Raw genomic sequence first — 13,840 nt, 5'->3', positions numbered from 1 at the left:
ACTACAGTTGAACTGAAGTGTTCGGAACATAGGAAGCTGCCACATACTGAGTCAGACCCTTGGTCCGTCTAGCTCAGAAATGCATACACAGACTGGCAGCGGCTCCTGCAAGGTTGCAGGCAGGAATCTCTCCTAGCCCTATCTTGGAGATGCTGCCAGGGAAGGAATGTGGAACCTTCTGCCCGCAAGCAAGCAGTCTCTTCTCAGAATGGCCCCATTATCCCCTAAGGGGAATAACTTGCAGTGCTCACACATGTTGTCTCCCATTCAAATGCAAACCGGGGTGGGTCCTGCTTAGCAAAGGGGACAATTCACGGTGCCGACCTCAAGTTACTGCCTCTGTTAGTCCAGCTCTCCTGGTCGTTTGGACAGCAGGGAGCAATCAACAAAATGCCCCTGGTGTGCTTTAATTTCTATACTGAAACCAGTTCAAAGATTTATGTGGGAATAATTCTTCCTATTGGAATACCTGATAAATCAGTAAAATGTCTGTACCGTCTCCCACACCCCAAGTATAATCACCTAAGAATCATTACTCACCGCTTTGGAACTGCTGACCTTGCCTGATATTGCATTATGCTGACTAATGGATTTTCTGGAACAGTGCTGGACATCTGGACTATACTATCGCGCAGGTAGCCGTGCACCTTCCAGACTGCCGCTGTGCTGTCGCTCAAGCAGGGGAAGGGGGTGGATTTTGCCCATCGAGAGACTCCTGCCTGCAGCCTCAGGGAAGCCGCTGCCTGCTTGGGTAGACAATACTGAGCTAGAGGGACCAAGGGCCTGACTTCCTAGGTTCCCTTCCCTCTCAAGCCCCCCGACGTGTCGCCCAAATAGATTTCCGAGGGCCGCATGACCCTCGGACATATTTTGCCAATTCACCGTGGATTGCAGAGCGAAGGGAGGTTCATCGCAGCGGCAGTTTGGAAGTCCGTTGATGCGATTTTAGAAGAAGGGAGATTTCCATCCGAACAATTGGATGCCTTGAAAAGGGGCTTAGGCAAATTCTTGGAGGGCAGGTCTGTCAGTGGCTGTGGGCCATCTCCATCCTCCAAGGCAAGATGCCTCTCCATCCCAGTTGTAGGGGAGCAACAGCAGCAGGGGAGAAGGCCTGCCCCTCACCTCTTCCTCGACGGCTTCCTAGGCCCCTGCTGGACCTAATCAGCCTTGGGCCTGATCCGGCAGGGCTGTCTGCATGTTCTTATTAAGTACGGCAAAGTTTTCCGTTGTTTCAAAAATTTTTGCCCTGCATCTCTGAGAACGGTTGTGTTTTCTCATCTCCAGGTTTATGTAGACTGAACCAGCAGATTAACAAATGCATGATCCATCAACTAATATTGCTTTAATTAGACGCCAGAAAGGAGAGGTTTCTCCCCTTGTTGGCTCGGAGCTTAAGTTTGAGGATTGTGTACTGATTGAAGATGTGAATGCCTGTGAAATGTTGTGAAAGGGGAACTGGAAACAACAAGGGTGGTTTCCCCCCTTTGTTTCCCCCCAGAAAAAAATGTCCCCCATCCTCCTGCCTTCCTCCAGGCCTTCACATCTCTGGTGCTGACTAGCCCTGCCCAGCACCTCGGGTTCGAAGTGGAGCTTTTTGAACGTAGACCTGATTTGAATGATGTCAGATTATCTTCTGAATGCACCCTTTGCAGGCGGAGTGGAGGACAGGTGTTGACAATGCATCCCTTCTTCTTTGTTGCAGGTCCGCAGCCTATAATCTGCTCTGTGCCTTAACCTGTACCTTTAATTTAAAGATTGAAGGCCAGCTGTTGGAGACTTCGGGGCTCTGCATCCCAGCCAACAACACCCTTTTTATTGTCTCTATCAGTAAGACCCTGGCAGCTAATGAGCCACACCTAACCTTAGAGTTTCTGGAAGAATGCATTTCCGGATTCAGCAAATCGAGTAAGTCCTGCGACTTGATTTCTGCTCCAATTCTAACCACGAAAAGGGTTGGGGGTTTTAGCCACTCTGTGGGTCCTCAACGGAGGTGGCGCCTAGTAGCGGTTTGCCTGCTGCAAGGTTCCAGGTGCCTTCCCTGGATGCATCGGGGCTATCAGCAGCCTGGTCAGCAGAGGGCCCCGGTGCCAAGCAGAGTCACCATACCGCTCCAGTCTGCGAGGGGCGAGAACAATGAGAAGCCAAGATGACTTCATTCAAGTAATCAGCCAGATCTGCCCGGCGGCTTGTTTTCAAGGAAACAGCTGCCACCAAAAAAACATAAACAAAAACCAGAAAGGGGTGTTGAAAAAAAAACCTTTCAAAAACAAACCTTGCTGTGCAAGAGAAAAGCTTTTGAGTCAACTTAGCAGTTGCAGGATAAGGGGGACAGGTTCATGTGTGGATTGGCGACTGGTTGAAACCCTGAGCCAAGAGGCACCTTTTAAACTGGCGATTCTCTTGCATTTAGCAGGGGGAGAGGAGCTGGTCCTCTCCAACCCCAGCACAGCCTCTGTTTCTGTGTAAAACTGCTTTGGGAACTTTGGTTGAAGAGTGGTGTATAACTATTATTATTTTATTTTTATTATTATTTTACATTTATATCCCGCTCTTCCTCCAAGGAGCCCAGAGCGGTATACTACATACTTAAATTTCTCCTCACAACAACCCTGTGAAGTAGGTTAGGCTGAGAGTGACGTGACTGGCCCAGAGTCACCCAGCTAGTCTCACGGCTGAATGGGGATTTGAACTCGGGTCTCCCCGAGTTTTTAAAAAATATATATTTAAAATCACCAGACACCATTACAATGCATTTATAAAAACAGTCATTAAAAAGAAAGGAAAAAGAAGAAAAACAAGCCCATACCTATGACTAGAAAACATTAGACACATAACACTCTCCAATGTCGAGGTCATTCTTCAACAAATACATCTCTCCCAACTTGGGTGAATTGAGTTGTCCCCTCCTTGCCCTAATTTTGATAATTCAAAAATAATAATCGATCCAGCCAAATCATATGACAAGAGTCATGCTTGCTACCACCCGGCCAGCTCTTCTCTCCTTAACCTTGTTTCTCCAGCTTGGCACAGGGGTGGCAAAGTCAGGAAGGTGCCATTGAACATGCTAATATTTACCGAGCCGCATGGCGTGTGGTTTCTCCTGTGAAGGTGTCCCTCTCTGTGGCCAGCATGCTCTGTTTAGGCCCACACAGATAGGAAGCTGCCGTCTACTGAGTCAAGCCCCTGGCCCATCGAGCTCAGGACTGTCTGCTCAAACTGGCAGCGGCTTTTCCAAGGTGGCAGGCAGGAGTCTCTCTCAGTCGTATCTCAGAGATGCTGCCAGGGAGGGGACTGGGGACCTTCTGCATGCAAGCAGGCAGGTGCTCTTCCCAGAGCGGCCCCCATGATCCCCTAAGGGGAAGACCATCCATTGCTCACACATGAAATGAAAACCAGGGTGGATCCTGCTTAGGGAACCCATCCAAATGCAAACCAGGGTGGACCCTGCTTAGCACAGGGGGCAGTTATTTCTTGCTCCCCCCGAGACCAGCTCTCCTCCCCCTGTCGGCTTCCCTGCCTTGGAAGACTACCCTCCAGGCCACGGAGTGCTCCTGAAAGGCCTGGGTTTCAAGGGCAGGGCAGGGCAGGGGTGCTCAGACGGGCTTCCCCAACTGGTGTTGGCCTCCAGCGCCCATCATGCCCCACCACAAAGGCCATTGTGGCCTGGGGCACGATGGGTGTTGTAGGCCAGCACCGGCTGGGGACCCCCGTTGAAGCACCCCTGTGTAGGCGCTGCTGTTCAGGAGAAACCATTCCAGAACCCCCTTGGATGCCGGGCTGCTGTCCACCCTTTGGTTCTTTGGATTCCTGCCTCACTTTCCTCTTCCCCGTCATCCGCCTGTCACTCTTTCCCAGGGAGCCCAGGTCCTCCCTTTCCAGAGAAGGGGGCCCTCGCGCAAGCCCTGCCCAGCGCCCTTCCCTTCCCAAGGAGGTGACCTCCCCCCCGGCCCTCACGTGGCTGCTTTGCCTTCCAGGTATTGAGCTGAAGCACCTCTGCCTGGAATACATGACCCCCTGGCTGCTGAATCTGGTCCGCTTCTGCAAACACAACGACGAGGCCAAGCGCCAGCGGGTCACGGCCATCCTGGACAAGCTGATCACCATGACCATCAACGAGAAGCCCATGTACCCTTCCATCCAGGCCAAGATATGGGGGAGCTTGGGACAGGTAGGGACGCTGGAAGGCTTCACCTGGAGGAGTGTGCCGGGAAGCAGCCTCTGGATGGTAAAATGTTAGCGCAGGAAGCGGCCATGGCTTCACACCAGGGGTTGTCCCGTGAAACTGGCGGCCAGGAAACAGGTGGATGGATGGATGGAATAAATGGGTATGGCCCCCACTACCAAAGTCTCTAGGCGGTTCACAGCATCAAACAAACCAAGAAGTTTAACAGTTGAAACATAATTAACTGATTGTGTTGTTATGGTTGTGTTGTTTTGATTATGATTTTTAATATTAAAAATTGTACACCGCCTAGAGATTTACATAGCAGCTGGTATAAAAATATGATTGATTGATTGATTGAATTAAACCAGATTGAAAAATCCATAAAAACAACTGCTAACTGAAAAGCTTGGCTGAAGAGATGTGTGATGGCTACTTTTTTCCTTGAGCCACAGCAGCAGGAGAGAGGCCATGGCCACCTCCCTTGCCTGTGGGCTTCTCCGAAGCATCTGGTGCACCAATGTGGGGAACAGGATGCTGGACTAGAGAGGCTTCCGTGAATCCTGCAGGGATGGTCTTGGGTTCTGTCACAGATACTTGTTGGTTACACATCTTTCTCGTTCATGTTGTTTGTGAGGCACTTAAAATGTTCAAGATGCTGCTGCATTGTGTAGAGTTAAAAAGAGAATGGTTCTGCTCACAGACTTGCTGCCCAATGAGTACAAAAGAGAAATGGCGAAGAGGAGAACATCAGAACAGCCCTGCTGGGTCAGGCCCAAGGAGGCCCATCTAGTCCAGCATCCTGTTTCGCACAGTGGCCCACCAGATGCCTCTGGGAAGCCCACAGGCAGGAGTTGAAAGGGGCCTGCCCTCCCTCCTGCTGTTACTCCCCTGCAATTGGTACCCAGAGGCATCCTGCCTTTGAGGCTGGAGGTGGCCCACAGCCCTCCGACTAGTAGCTGTTGGTAGACCTCTCCTCCATGAAGTCATCCAAACCCCTCTTCAAGCCTTCCTGGTTGTTGGCCATCACCACATCTCGTTGCAGAGAATTCCACAAGTGGATTATGCGCTGTGTGAAAAAGTACTTCCGTTTGTTGGTCCTAGATTTCCCGGCAACCCATTTCATGGGATGACCCCTGGTTCTAGTGTTCTGGGAGAGGGAGAAGAATTTCACCCTGTCCACTTTCTCCACACCATGCCTGATTTTATAGACCTCTATCATGTCTCCCCGCAGTCATCTTTTTTTCTGAACTAAAAAGCCCCCCAGGGGTTGTAGCCTGGCCTCATCAGGAAGGTGCTCCAGGCCCTTCCGGATCATCCGGGTTGCCCTCCAAAACAAGCCAGTTTGGAGATCGTAGCCGATTCAGACATCATAAGGTTGTCAGTAACGATTGGATATTGTAGCCAATCTGGATATCATAACACAAATGGCATCATGACCACTGGGGAGACAGCTGTGGGAGAAGAATATTCAGTCTCTGACTTTTGCCTTCCCGGACACTTCCATGGCAACAGTTAGCGCTTGAAATTCAGGACGTGTCACCTCTTGTTTTCCTGCTCATCGCCCGCTGCTGACGACTGTCTCGGCCTCAGAAGCCGCCAGCCCAGCTATGCCAGCCAACCGTGCAGTTCTGGATGACTGAGGAAAGTGGGTTCATTTGGCCGGACCCTGTTCAGTTCGCGGGTTTCATTCCCCGGGCCAAATCGAGAAACATAAAAATTCAGACTGGGAAAGTGCGGTGTGCAATGCATAGATTCTCCCCTGGAGATCGGAGGGCATTTGGTATCCTCTCTGTTAGCTTCTGGCCGCAGAAGGTGTGTCCGGTGGGGAGGGGATGTGAACGTGGCAGGCAAGCACGAACGCAAAGCTCTCTCCCCTGGAAAGGCAGTATTGTTCTTGAGCAGAAGGCCAGCCACAGTTAGTCAGGAGCAAGGCCCTTGGAAATGAATGGGGCTTCAGTTAGCCGGGGTACCACCTTAGGGACATAGGGAAAGGAGGAAGCTGCCATATACTGAGTCAGACCATTGGTCCATCTCGCTCAGTATTGTCTTCACAGACTGGCAGCGGCTTCTCCAAGGTTGCAGGCAGGAATCTATTTTCAGCCCTCTCTTGGAGATGCTGCCAGGGAGGGAACTGGGAACTTTCTGCATGCAAGCAGGCAGGTGCTCTTCCCAGAGTGGCCCCATTATCCCCTCAGGGGAATATCTTACATGTAGCCTCCCATCCAAATGCAAACCAGGGTGGGCCCTGCTTAGCAAAGGGGGCAACTCACGCTTGCTCCCACAAGGCCAGCTCTCCTCCTCCTGGTCTCCTTGCATTAGAGAGATTTCCTGGGACAGCCAAAACATTTATGGGGCTCAAGATATTTTATTTTTGTGGGTCTCCAGACGGCTGCAAGCCATGAAAGGGATGAATCCGCCCCCTGGAGTCTTCCTCCCTCCCTGCCACCTTGTACGCCTGTCTGAACGCCTCCTTGCCTTTCCGGACAGATCACGGACCTGCTGGACGTCGTGCTGGACAGCTTTATCAAGACCAGCGCCACCGGGGGTCTGGGCTCCATCAAAGCCGAAGTGATGGCGGACACGGCCGTCGCCCTGGCTTCTGGGAACGTGAAGCTGGTTTCCAGCAAAGTGAGTGCCCCTCTTCCTTTGCGGCGGTTTCGCTCCCGTTATGCGCACGCCAGCCTTCCTGCGTCCAGCGAGGGCTCCCCTCTCCCCGCACTCCCCCCTCCCACTGAAGCGAGCACTTCCCCAAGAAGAGGCCTTGTTCCTCTGGACTCTTTCCCTCGGTGTCTTGCTGGCGGCAAGATGGCAGCTGGCGTGGAAGCAGTCAGGGTCACACAGAGCCATGCCGAGGGATCTTGCATGAGAAGCCACCCTGGCTTCTTCTTGCAAGGACATGCGTCTCCAGCCACAGGAGCGAACCCAGCTTTTGGCTCTTTCGGCAGATGCTAGACTACAACTCCCCTCATTCCTGTCTGACTGCCGTGGCTGGGGATGATGGGGGTTGGAGTCCCGCATCTCCAAGAGGGCCAGAGTCGTGCAGCCCTGGTTTGCATGGGAAGCTGCCATATCCCGAGTCAGACCTTTGGTCTGTCCAGCTCAGTGTTGTCTACCCAGGCTGGCAGCAGCTTCTCCAAGGGTGCAGGCAGGAATCTCTCTCAGCCCTGTCTTGGAGATGCTGCCAGGGAGGGAATTGGGAACCTTCTGCATGCAACCCCTCCCCGAAGAGGAGGGATTTGGAAAGGGGAGGGGGGTGTCACGTCGGGGTCTTGTGGCCACGTTGCAGCCATCTGTATCACGAGAGAGAACTCTGCATGGTGGGAGGAGGGAGGGGGTTGCGACCCTCTGCTCCAGAGACCGCCGAGGGTTCTCGCTCCCTGCCGTGCCCCTTTCCTTGTTGGGGGGGGTGGTCCCTGGCACTGGCTTCGAGGCGCTCTCCCAGTGCACCTCCGGGGGAGCGCGCGCGCACACCCTTCCTGCAGGGCGACGCGGATGCCGCTTCTCTCTTCCTGCCGTGGGTTGGGAGGCCCGGCCCCTCTCCACTCAGCGGCAGCCGGTTGCCCCCCCTTCCAGGTCATTGGGCGGATGTGCAAGATCATCGACAAGACGTGCCTCTCGCCAACCCCGACCTTGGAGCAGCACCTGATGTGGGACGACATCGCCATCCTGGCCCGCTACATGCTGATGCTCTCCTTCAACAACTCCCTGGACGTGGCTGCCCACCTGCCCTACCTCTTCCACGTCGTCACGCTCCTGGTCGCCACCGGCCCCCTCTCCCTCCGCGCCTCCACCCACGGGCTGGTCATCAACATCATCCACTCGCTGTGCACGTGTTCGCAGCTCCACTTTAGCGGTGAGTGCCTCAATACCAGGCAACGGCCGCTTCTGCGGTCCCTTGCGCCCTGTTTCCCCAGCTGCCCGCCAGACCCTGGGGGGCATATTTACAGGGTCAGCGGGGTTCAGGGTATCTCCGGAACACAGCAACATGGGAAGCTGCCTTCTGCCGAGTCAGAGCCTTGGTCCATCTCGCTCAGTATTGTCTTCACAGACTGGCAGCGGCTTCTCCAAGGTTGCAGGCAGGGGGGTCTCTCAGCCTGCTCTTGGAGATGCTGCCAGGGAGGGAACTTGGAGCCTTCTGCCTGCAAGCAGGCAGGTGCTTTTCCCAGAGCGGCCCCATTATCCCCTATGGGGAATATCTTGCAGTGCTTACACATGGAGTCTCCCATTCAAATGCAAACCCTGCTTAGGAAAGGGGACAAGTCATGCTTGCTGCCACCAGACCAGATCTCCTTCTCCTCTCTTCCCAGCTCCTTTGCCAATTCCCCACCCCCAGTGACTTTAACCCTCCTCTACAATGACCTTAACACCAACCTAGTTCTTTCTTAAGCCGGGTCCCAATTTCACTGGCTAGGAGATGTAATAACCACTTACATTATGGCTAAGGAATGCAGTAGGTCTGTCTGTATCAGGCCTTGGAACAGGCGTGTTCAAAGTAGCAGCACCTACGACTCTTCTAAGAAATGGGACGTCTCTGCATGCAGCCAAACTCACCCGGGGTTTCCCTCTGCCCTCATTTCTGGGTGGTCACAGTACAGAGGCCTAAGACTGGGGTGATGAATCTGCGATGGTAGCATGTTTGTGTGTGTGTGGTTTTTTTTTTTAGCAGAATGAGGCTTTATTGTAGCATTTAAAGTTGCCACCTGAGGTCTAAAGAACACCCCAGATCAATCCCAAGTGGCCCAGGGCTGTGCCGTGCAGCTCTGTGGAGCAGAATTTATGGCCTGTAAATTAGGGCGAAATGTTGTTGCCCATGCAGTTCGGAAATAAATGGCAACAAGCCTGTCGCTCTTGCATGGTTAAAGGGCAGCACGGTGGTGATGGCGATCATTTGCTTCAGGGTGGAAAAAAGTCCCTTGTTGATCGCTAAATCTCCCTTGATGGGTGCAGCAGCAGTCTTTATATGAGAGGACCAGGACTGCTTTGTGGTGGGAAAGAATTTCTCCCCTGATTGGAATGTGCTTCTCGGTTGCTGAGGCCAGGGACATCTCATGGGTTATCCTCTCTCAAGAGCTCCAGGCAGGACAGAAAGTAAATAGTTAAAAAACTAAGCCACGCCCACTAGAGCTCGAGGGGGATAACCCCACCCAGTTCTTTCTGTCCTCAGCAAGCTCCAAGGCAGTGTTTTTTCTAGCTCTCTCTATTTTCTGCTGATATTACTTCTCTAATGGACTTCCTAACTACAGTATTGCTTTCTCCAAATCCTTTTTTCTGTCTCTGATCCTTATTGCTTGCTATTACCTGAAAAGAAAGAAAATCACCCTTCTTTCGTCTGTTTCTCTCCCCGCTCATCTCCTCTTTCCTCTCTGTTGCTTGGAGCCAGTCAGAGAGGTACAGAGCAATTTCTCCAACAAGGGGAAGAGATTGAGTGTTTTTGGCCTGGGAGGCTTCAGGGCCTTTTGTAGGCCCCATTGGCGCAGGCTGCTGCAAGCCCTGCATAGCAAGGCCGCTTTTCCGACCTCCCGAAAACCGCCCAGAAAATTCGCCAGCAGTGAGTTGACGGTCCGTGATCGGCCATCTCTCATCTATGGGCCACGGAGTCCCCCCTGGAAGGGCTTGATTTTCCCGCGTCGGTGACAGCCGCTCTCGAGCCGCCCGTCCCAATTGTCGAAGGGGCCGCATCGAGTCTCCCGCCCTCGGGCCGCGAGATTCGCACTACCGCTGCGCTGCTGCAGGCAGCTTGGAGTGGCTGTGAAGAGCGCTTTGGGAGGCTCCCTATTGCCAACGCCCCACCAACCTCTGAGGAGATTAGGCGGATTGGCGAGCTGGCTAGCAACCTGACCGGCAGGGCAGCGAGGTCATCACAGGCATCTTCTGCCCCTCCTAAGATGGCGACGGTTGCGAAGAATCCCTCCATTTTACCTGAAGGAGCCGGTGATGCAAAAGGGAGACAGTCTCTAAAAGGGCGGGAAAAGCCTAAGACTGTGACTATGGTGTTTGGCCAGCAGGGGGAGTCTGCTGCAGAGACGGGGCCTAAAGCATCCTCCAGTTCTAACTCTGCTGTTCGACCTAAGTCTGTGCTGCCACCTGAGTAGCTGGCATGGTTTCGCAATGCAATCATTGGCACCATCTACCAGGTTAGGTCCCCTAAGAGGAGTAAGAGATCCACGAAGGGGAGAAGGCATAGATCACCTAGTGTGAGCTCCTCATCTAGCGGGTCTGTCAGTCCTTCTCCCAAGAAGGCCAAAAGCAAGCTTAAGCACAGTGAGCTGGCCAAGTTGGCTGGCAAGGTGGCACGGGACCATTCCTCTGATGCTTCCAATCAGACTCTGGGGGCCCTAGGGGTTTACTTGCACCTTAAAAAAAAAAAAAGTCATTGCAAACTCAGAGAGGCCTAATCTGCCTTCTGACCCTGAAGACCCAATTAATGCAGGGGGAGGTTTTGATCCGGACCCAGAGACTCCGTTAGACAAGGATGACGGGGAATGGTCTGGAGGGGAGGACACTGGTGATGCTTCGGTGTCACAGCGCCTCTTTGTGGCAGAGGACTTCAGCCCACTCATGTCCAGAATTATTAATACAATTGGACTGAAATCAGAGGCTGGGCAGAGTTCTGACTCTTGCGCCAAAGGGGACTTGGTCTTTCCTAGAGCACGCCCCAAGGACAGGCTGATGCCCATGCCAGAGTTGTTTGTGGATGTAGTCGAACAGGAATGGTTGTCACCGGCTTCCAACTGCAAGGCTACGTCCATGGCTAACAAACTTTATTCTTTTCAGAAAACCACTACAGATATGTTGAGGACACCAAATGCGGATGCCCAGACTTCGCAATTGGTGTCGGATTCCCTGGTATCTCGAGAGGGTGAGGTTTCTCTAAAAGACATAGCTGACAAGAAGGCCGAGCTGTCATTTAATCGTGTCATGAGAACGTATCCCTGGTGATCCGTGCAACAGCGGCAGCATCCAGGGCAGCCCGTGCCTCCTTATTATAGGTGGTCAATCTTCTGAGTGATCCTCCAGGGGACCCAGTTCAGATGTGACAGCAACTGTTAAAGATCCAGAAAGCGATTAGATTCTCAGCACAAGTGGCGGCTTCATCATTTGTTGGCAGATGCCACTTGTGGCTCAAAGTTGGACAGTTGGTTCTACCTCTAGGCTTAACCTCGCCACCGTCTCTTACGACGGCAAGAAGCCTTTTGGTGAGTCTGCCCTACAAGACATTCTTGTAGAGTCGTCTGATAAGTGAAAGACACGATGCCTTCAACCAGTAAAAAGACTGATAAACAGCCTTTCAAAAGGCCCTTCCCTTTCATAGCTTCCGGCCCTTCATGGGCTGGGACAGAGATACAAAATTCCAGAGGGGATCTTGGAATCATCAGAGAGCACCCTTTAGAGGGTTTGGTACCTACAAACAGCAAGCTGCTCAGTCAAAGCAACAAAAGCCACAACAATGACTTGAAGCATTTCAGGCTTGGAGGGCATTTGTCTTGCCTCACCCCAGCCTGGGAAGATTTAACCTCAGACAACTGGGTTCTGCAGCTGATCCATCACAGCTACAGGATAGAGTTTCACTCCTCTCCTCCTGCTGCTTTATTCCCACTCCAAGGTCAAAAGCATTCTCAAAGCATTTGCTGATAGTTCAGGCGATCCAACACTTCCTGGACATCGGGGCAGTGGAGCCAGTGCCTCTGGCACAGGAGGGAGAAGGAGTCAAAACAAAACAAACCAACAAACCAAAACAACAACAAAACAAAACACTTCTATCCTATTTACCGTCCCCAAAAGGGATGGCTCAAGGAGAGTTGTTTTAGACTTAAAAAATTTTTTGAACAGATGGGTCCGCGGAACTCATTTCCAGATGGAAACTCTAAGAGCAGTTTCAGAGGCACTCTTTCATCTGGATGGGCTGGCGTCCATGGATTTAAGGGAGGCCTACCTGCATCTTCCTATACACCCGGAAAGCAGGCAGTACCTTCAGTTTAAATATGCTGGAAGGCATTTTCAATACAGCAGCCCCTCATGTCTCCACAAAGTTGTTGGCGCCACTGGTGGCGCAACTCCGTCAGAAAGGGATTCATTTGTTTGCATATATAGTCAATTTGTTGCTGCTAGCAAGATCTCTCCCAGAGGCAGAACGGGACATGGCCCTTAACTATCGCGAGAACCATGGTTTCATCATAACTATCGCAACACTCGAGAATCATGTTTTCATCATATATGAAGAAAAGAGTCAACTGATGCTATGCCACAGGCTGCACCATTTTGGGGTAATCATAGTTACCTTAGTGGACCGCCTCTTGCTTCCACTGGACAGGTTACAGACTATCCAGACAGAGGTTCACTTGGTTCTAGCGAGTCTGGCTTCCTTGTCAAGACTGCTGAGCTTGATGGTGGCCACACCGGACTCGGTTCCGTGGGCTTGACTTCATCTGCACGACCTCCAGTGGTTTCTCCTACCCCACCAGAAGGCAATCGTAAGGAAGTGTAGACTGCTTCTGAAGTTGCCACCAGACCTGCGTCGCTCCCTCCGCTGGTGGATCAACTCCAACAACCTGAATTGGGGAAAGACCTTCTTGGACCCACAGATGTTCATCATAACAACAAACGCAAGTGACAGAGGCTGGGGAGCCCACTGCCTCAACCAGTCGGCGCAGCGGCTATGGAACAAGGAGGAACGTTCTCACAACATAAATTGTAGGGAACTCCGCACAATTCGCCTAGCGCTACTAGCATTCCAGGAGATCATCCAAGGCACCGACGTTTTCGTAAAGACCAACAAAACGACGGCAAAGGTGTATGTAAACAAGCAATGGGGGACCAGGTCCAGGTCACCAGGAGGCTTTCCTTCTGCTGTCCTGGGCAGAGAGCAACCTCCCTTCCCTGATGGCACACCATGTCAAGGGAGTGCTGAACCTGGTTGCAGACTGGTTAAGCTGGGCTGACATCCAACTGGGGGAGTGGGCTCTAAATCCATCAGTTTTCACCCAGATAACAGAGAAGATGGGCATGCCCGAGGTAGACCTCTTCATGACTCCGAAGAATGTGCAATTACCAGCGTTTATGACTGGATTTCCATGCAGGGAGGCAATGGCAGTGGATGCCCTATCCAGTCCATGACCAGACGCTCTCCTTTATACGTATCCTCTGACACCTCTGTTGGCCAGAGTCCTGCAATGGATGTGTCTTCGAGCAAGAGTACTCTTAGTGGCACCATTCTGGCCCAGGAGACCCTGGTTTCCAGAGCTCCTCCATCTGGCGGTGGAGCCACCGTGGGAGTTGCCTCAGACCCCGGACCTGCTCCATCAGGGTCCAGTTTTACACCCGGATCCATGTTGGTTTCGGCTCACCATTTGGAAACTGAGCGGTGAGTCCTCAGCCAACATGGCTACTCGGAGGGAGTTCTCAGCGCTGTGCTGGTGTTGCGAAGTCCATTGACAGAGAGAATTTATCAATATACATGGCGAACACTCCTTCACTGGATGTCATGCAACTCCGTTCCGAAGAGCACGGCTAAGTTATGTCATCTCCCGCTCTTCTTACAAGAAGGGTTCAAGAAGGGACTATGTCCAGATACCCTGAAACGACAGGCGTTGCCTTTGGTGGAGTTGCTCTCAGCAGAAAAGGGCAAAATATCTCAGTCACATCCTCACCAGCGTAGGTTCCTATGAGGTGCCTCAC

General features: G+C 52.4%; 1 protein-coding gene across 6 annotated transcripts in view; it reads left to right on the top strand.

Annotated features, from left to right (window-relative positions):
• NF1 (neurofibromin 1) overlaps positions 1-13,840 on the top strand; it is a 167,228-nt gene that overhangs the window by 127,335 nt on the left and 26,053 nt on the right. For 5 of the 6 annotated variants that reach the window (XM_053274599.1, XM_053274596.1, XM_053274597.1 and 2 more), the window contains 4 exons: positions 1,703-1,905; positions 3,975-4,168; positions 6,653-6,793; positions 7,739-8,018. In XM_053274599.1, the coding sequence (XP_053130574.1) occupies positions 1,703-1,905; positions 3,975-4,168; positions 6,653-6,793; positions 7,739-8,018 (818 nt within the window). The remainder of the gene's footprint in view (positions 1-1,702; positions 1,906-3,974; positions 4,169-6,652; positions 6,794-7,738; positions 8,019-13,840) is intronic. The other variant, XM_053274600.1, reaches the window with a different exon arrangement.

Source organism: Hemicordylus capensis, chromosome 12 (assembly GCF_027244095.1).
Source record: "Hemicordylus capensis ecotype Gifberg chromosome 12, rHemCap1.1.pri, whole genome shotgun sequence".
Taxonomy (NCBI): domain Eukaryota; kingdom Metazoa; phylum Chordata; class Lepidosauria; order Squamata; family Cordylidae; genus Hemicordylus; species Hemicordylus capensis.
This window is presented reverse-complemented; position numbering and strand designations above follow the sequence as displayed.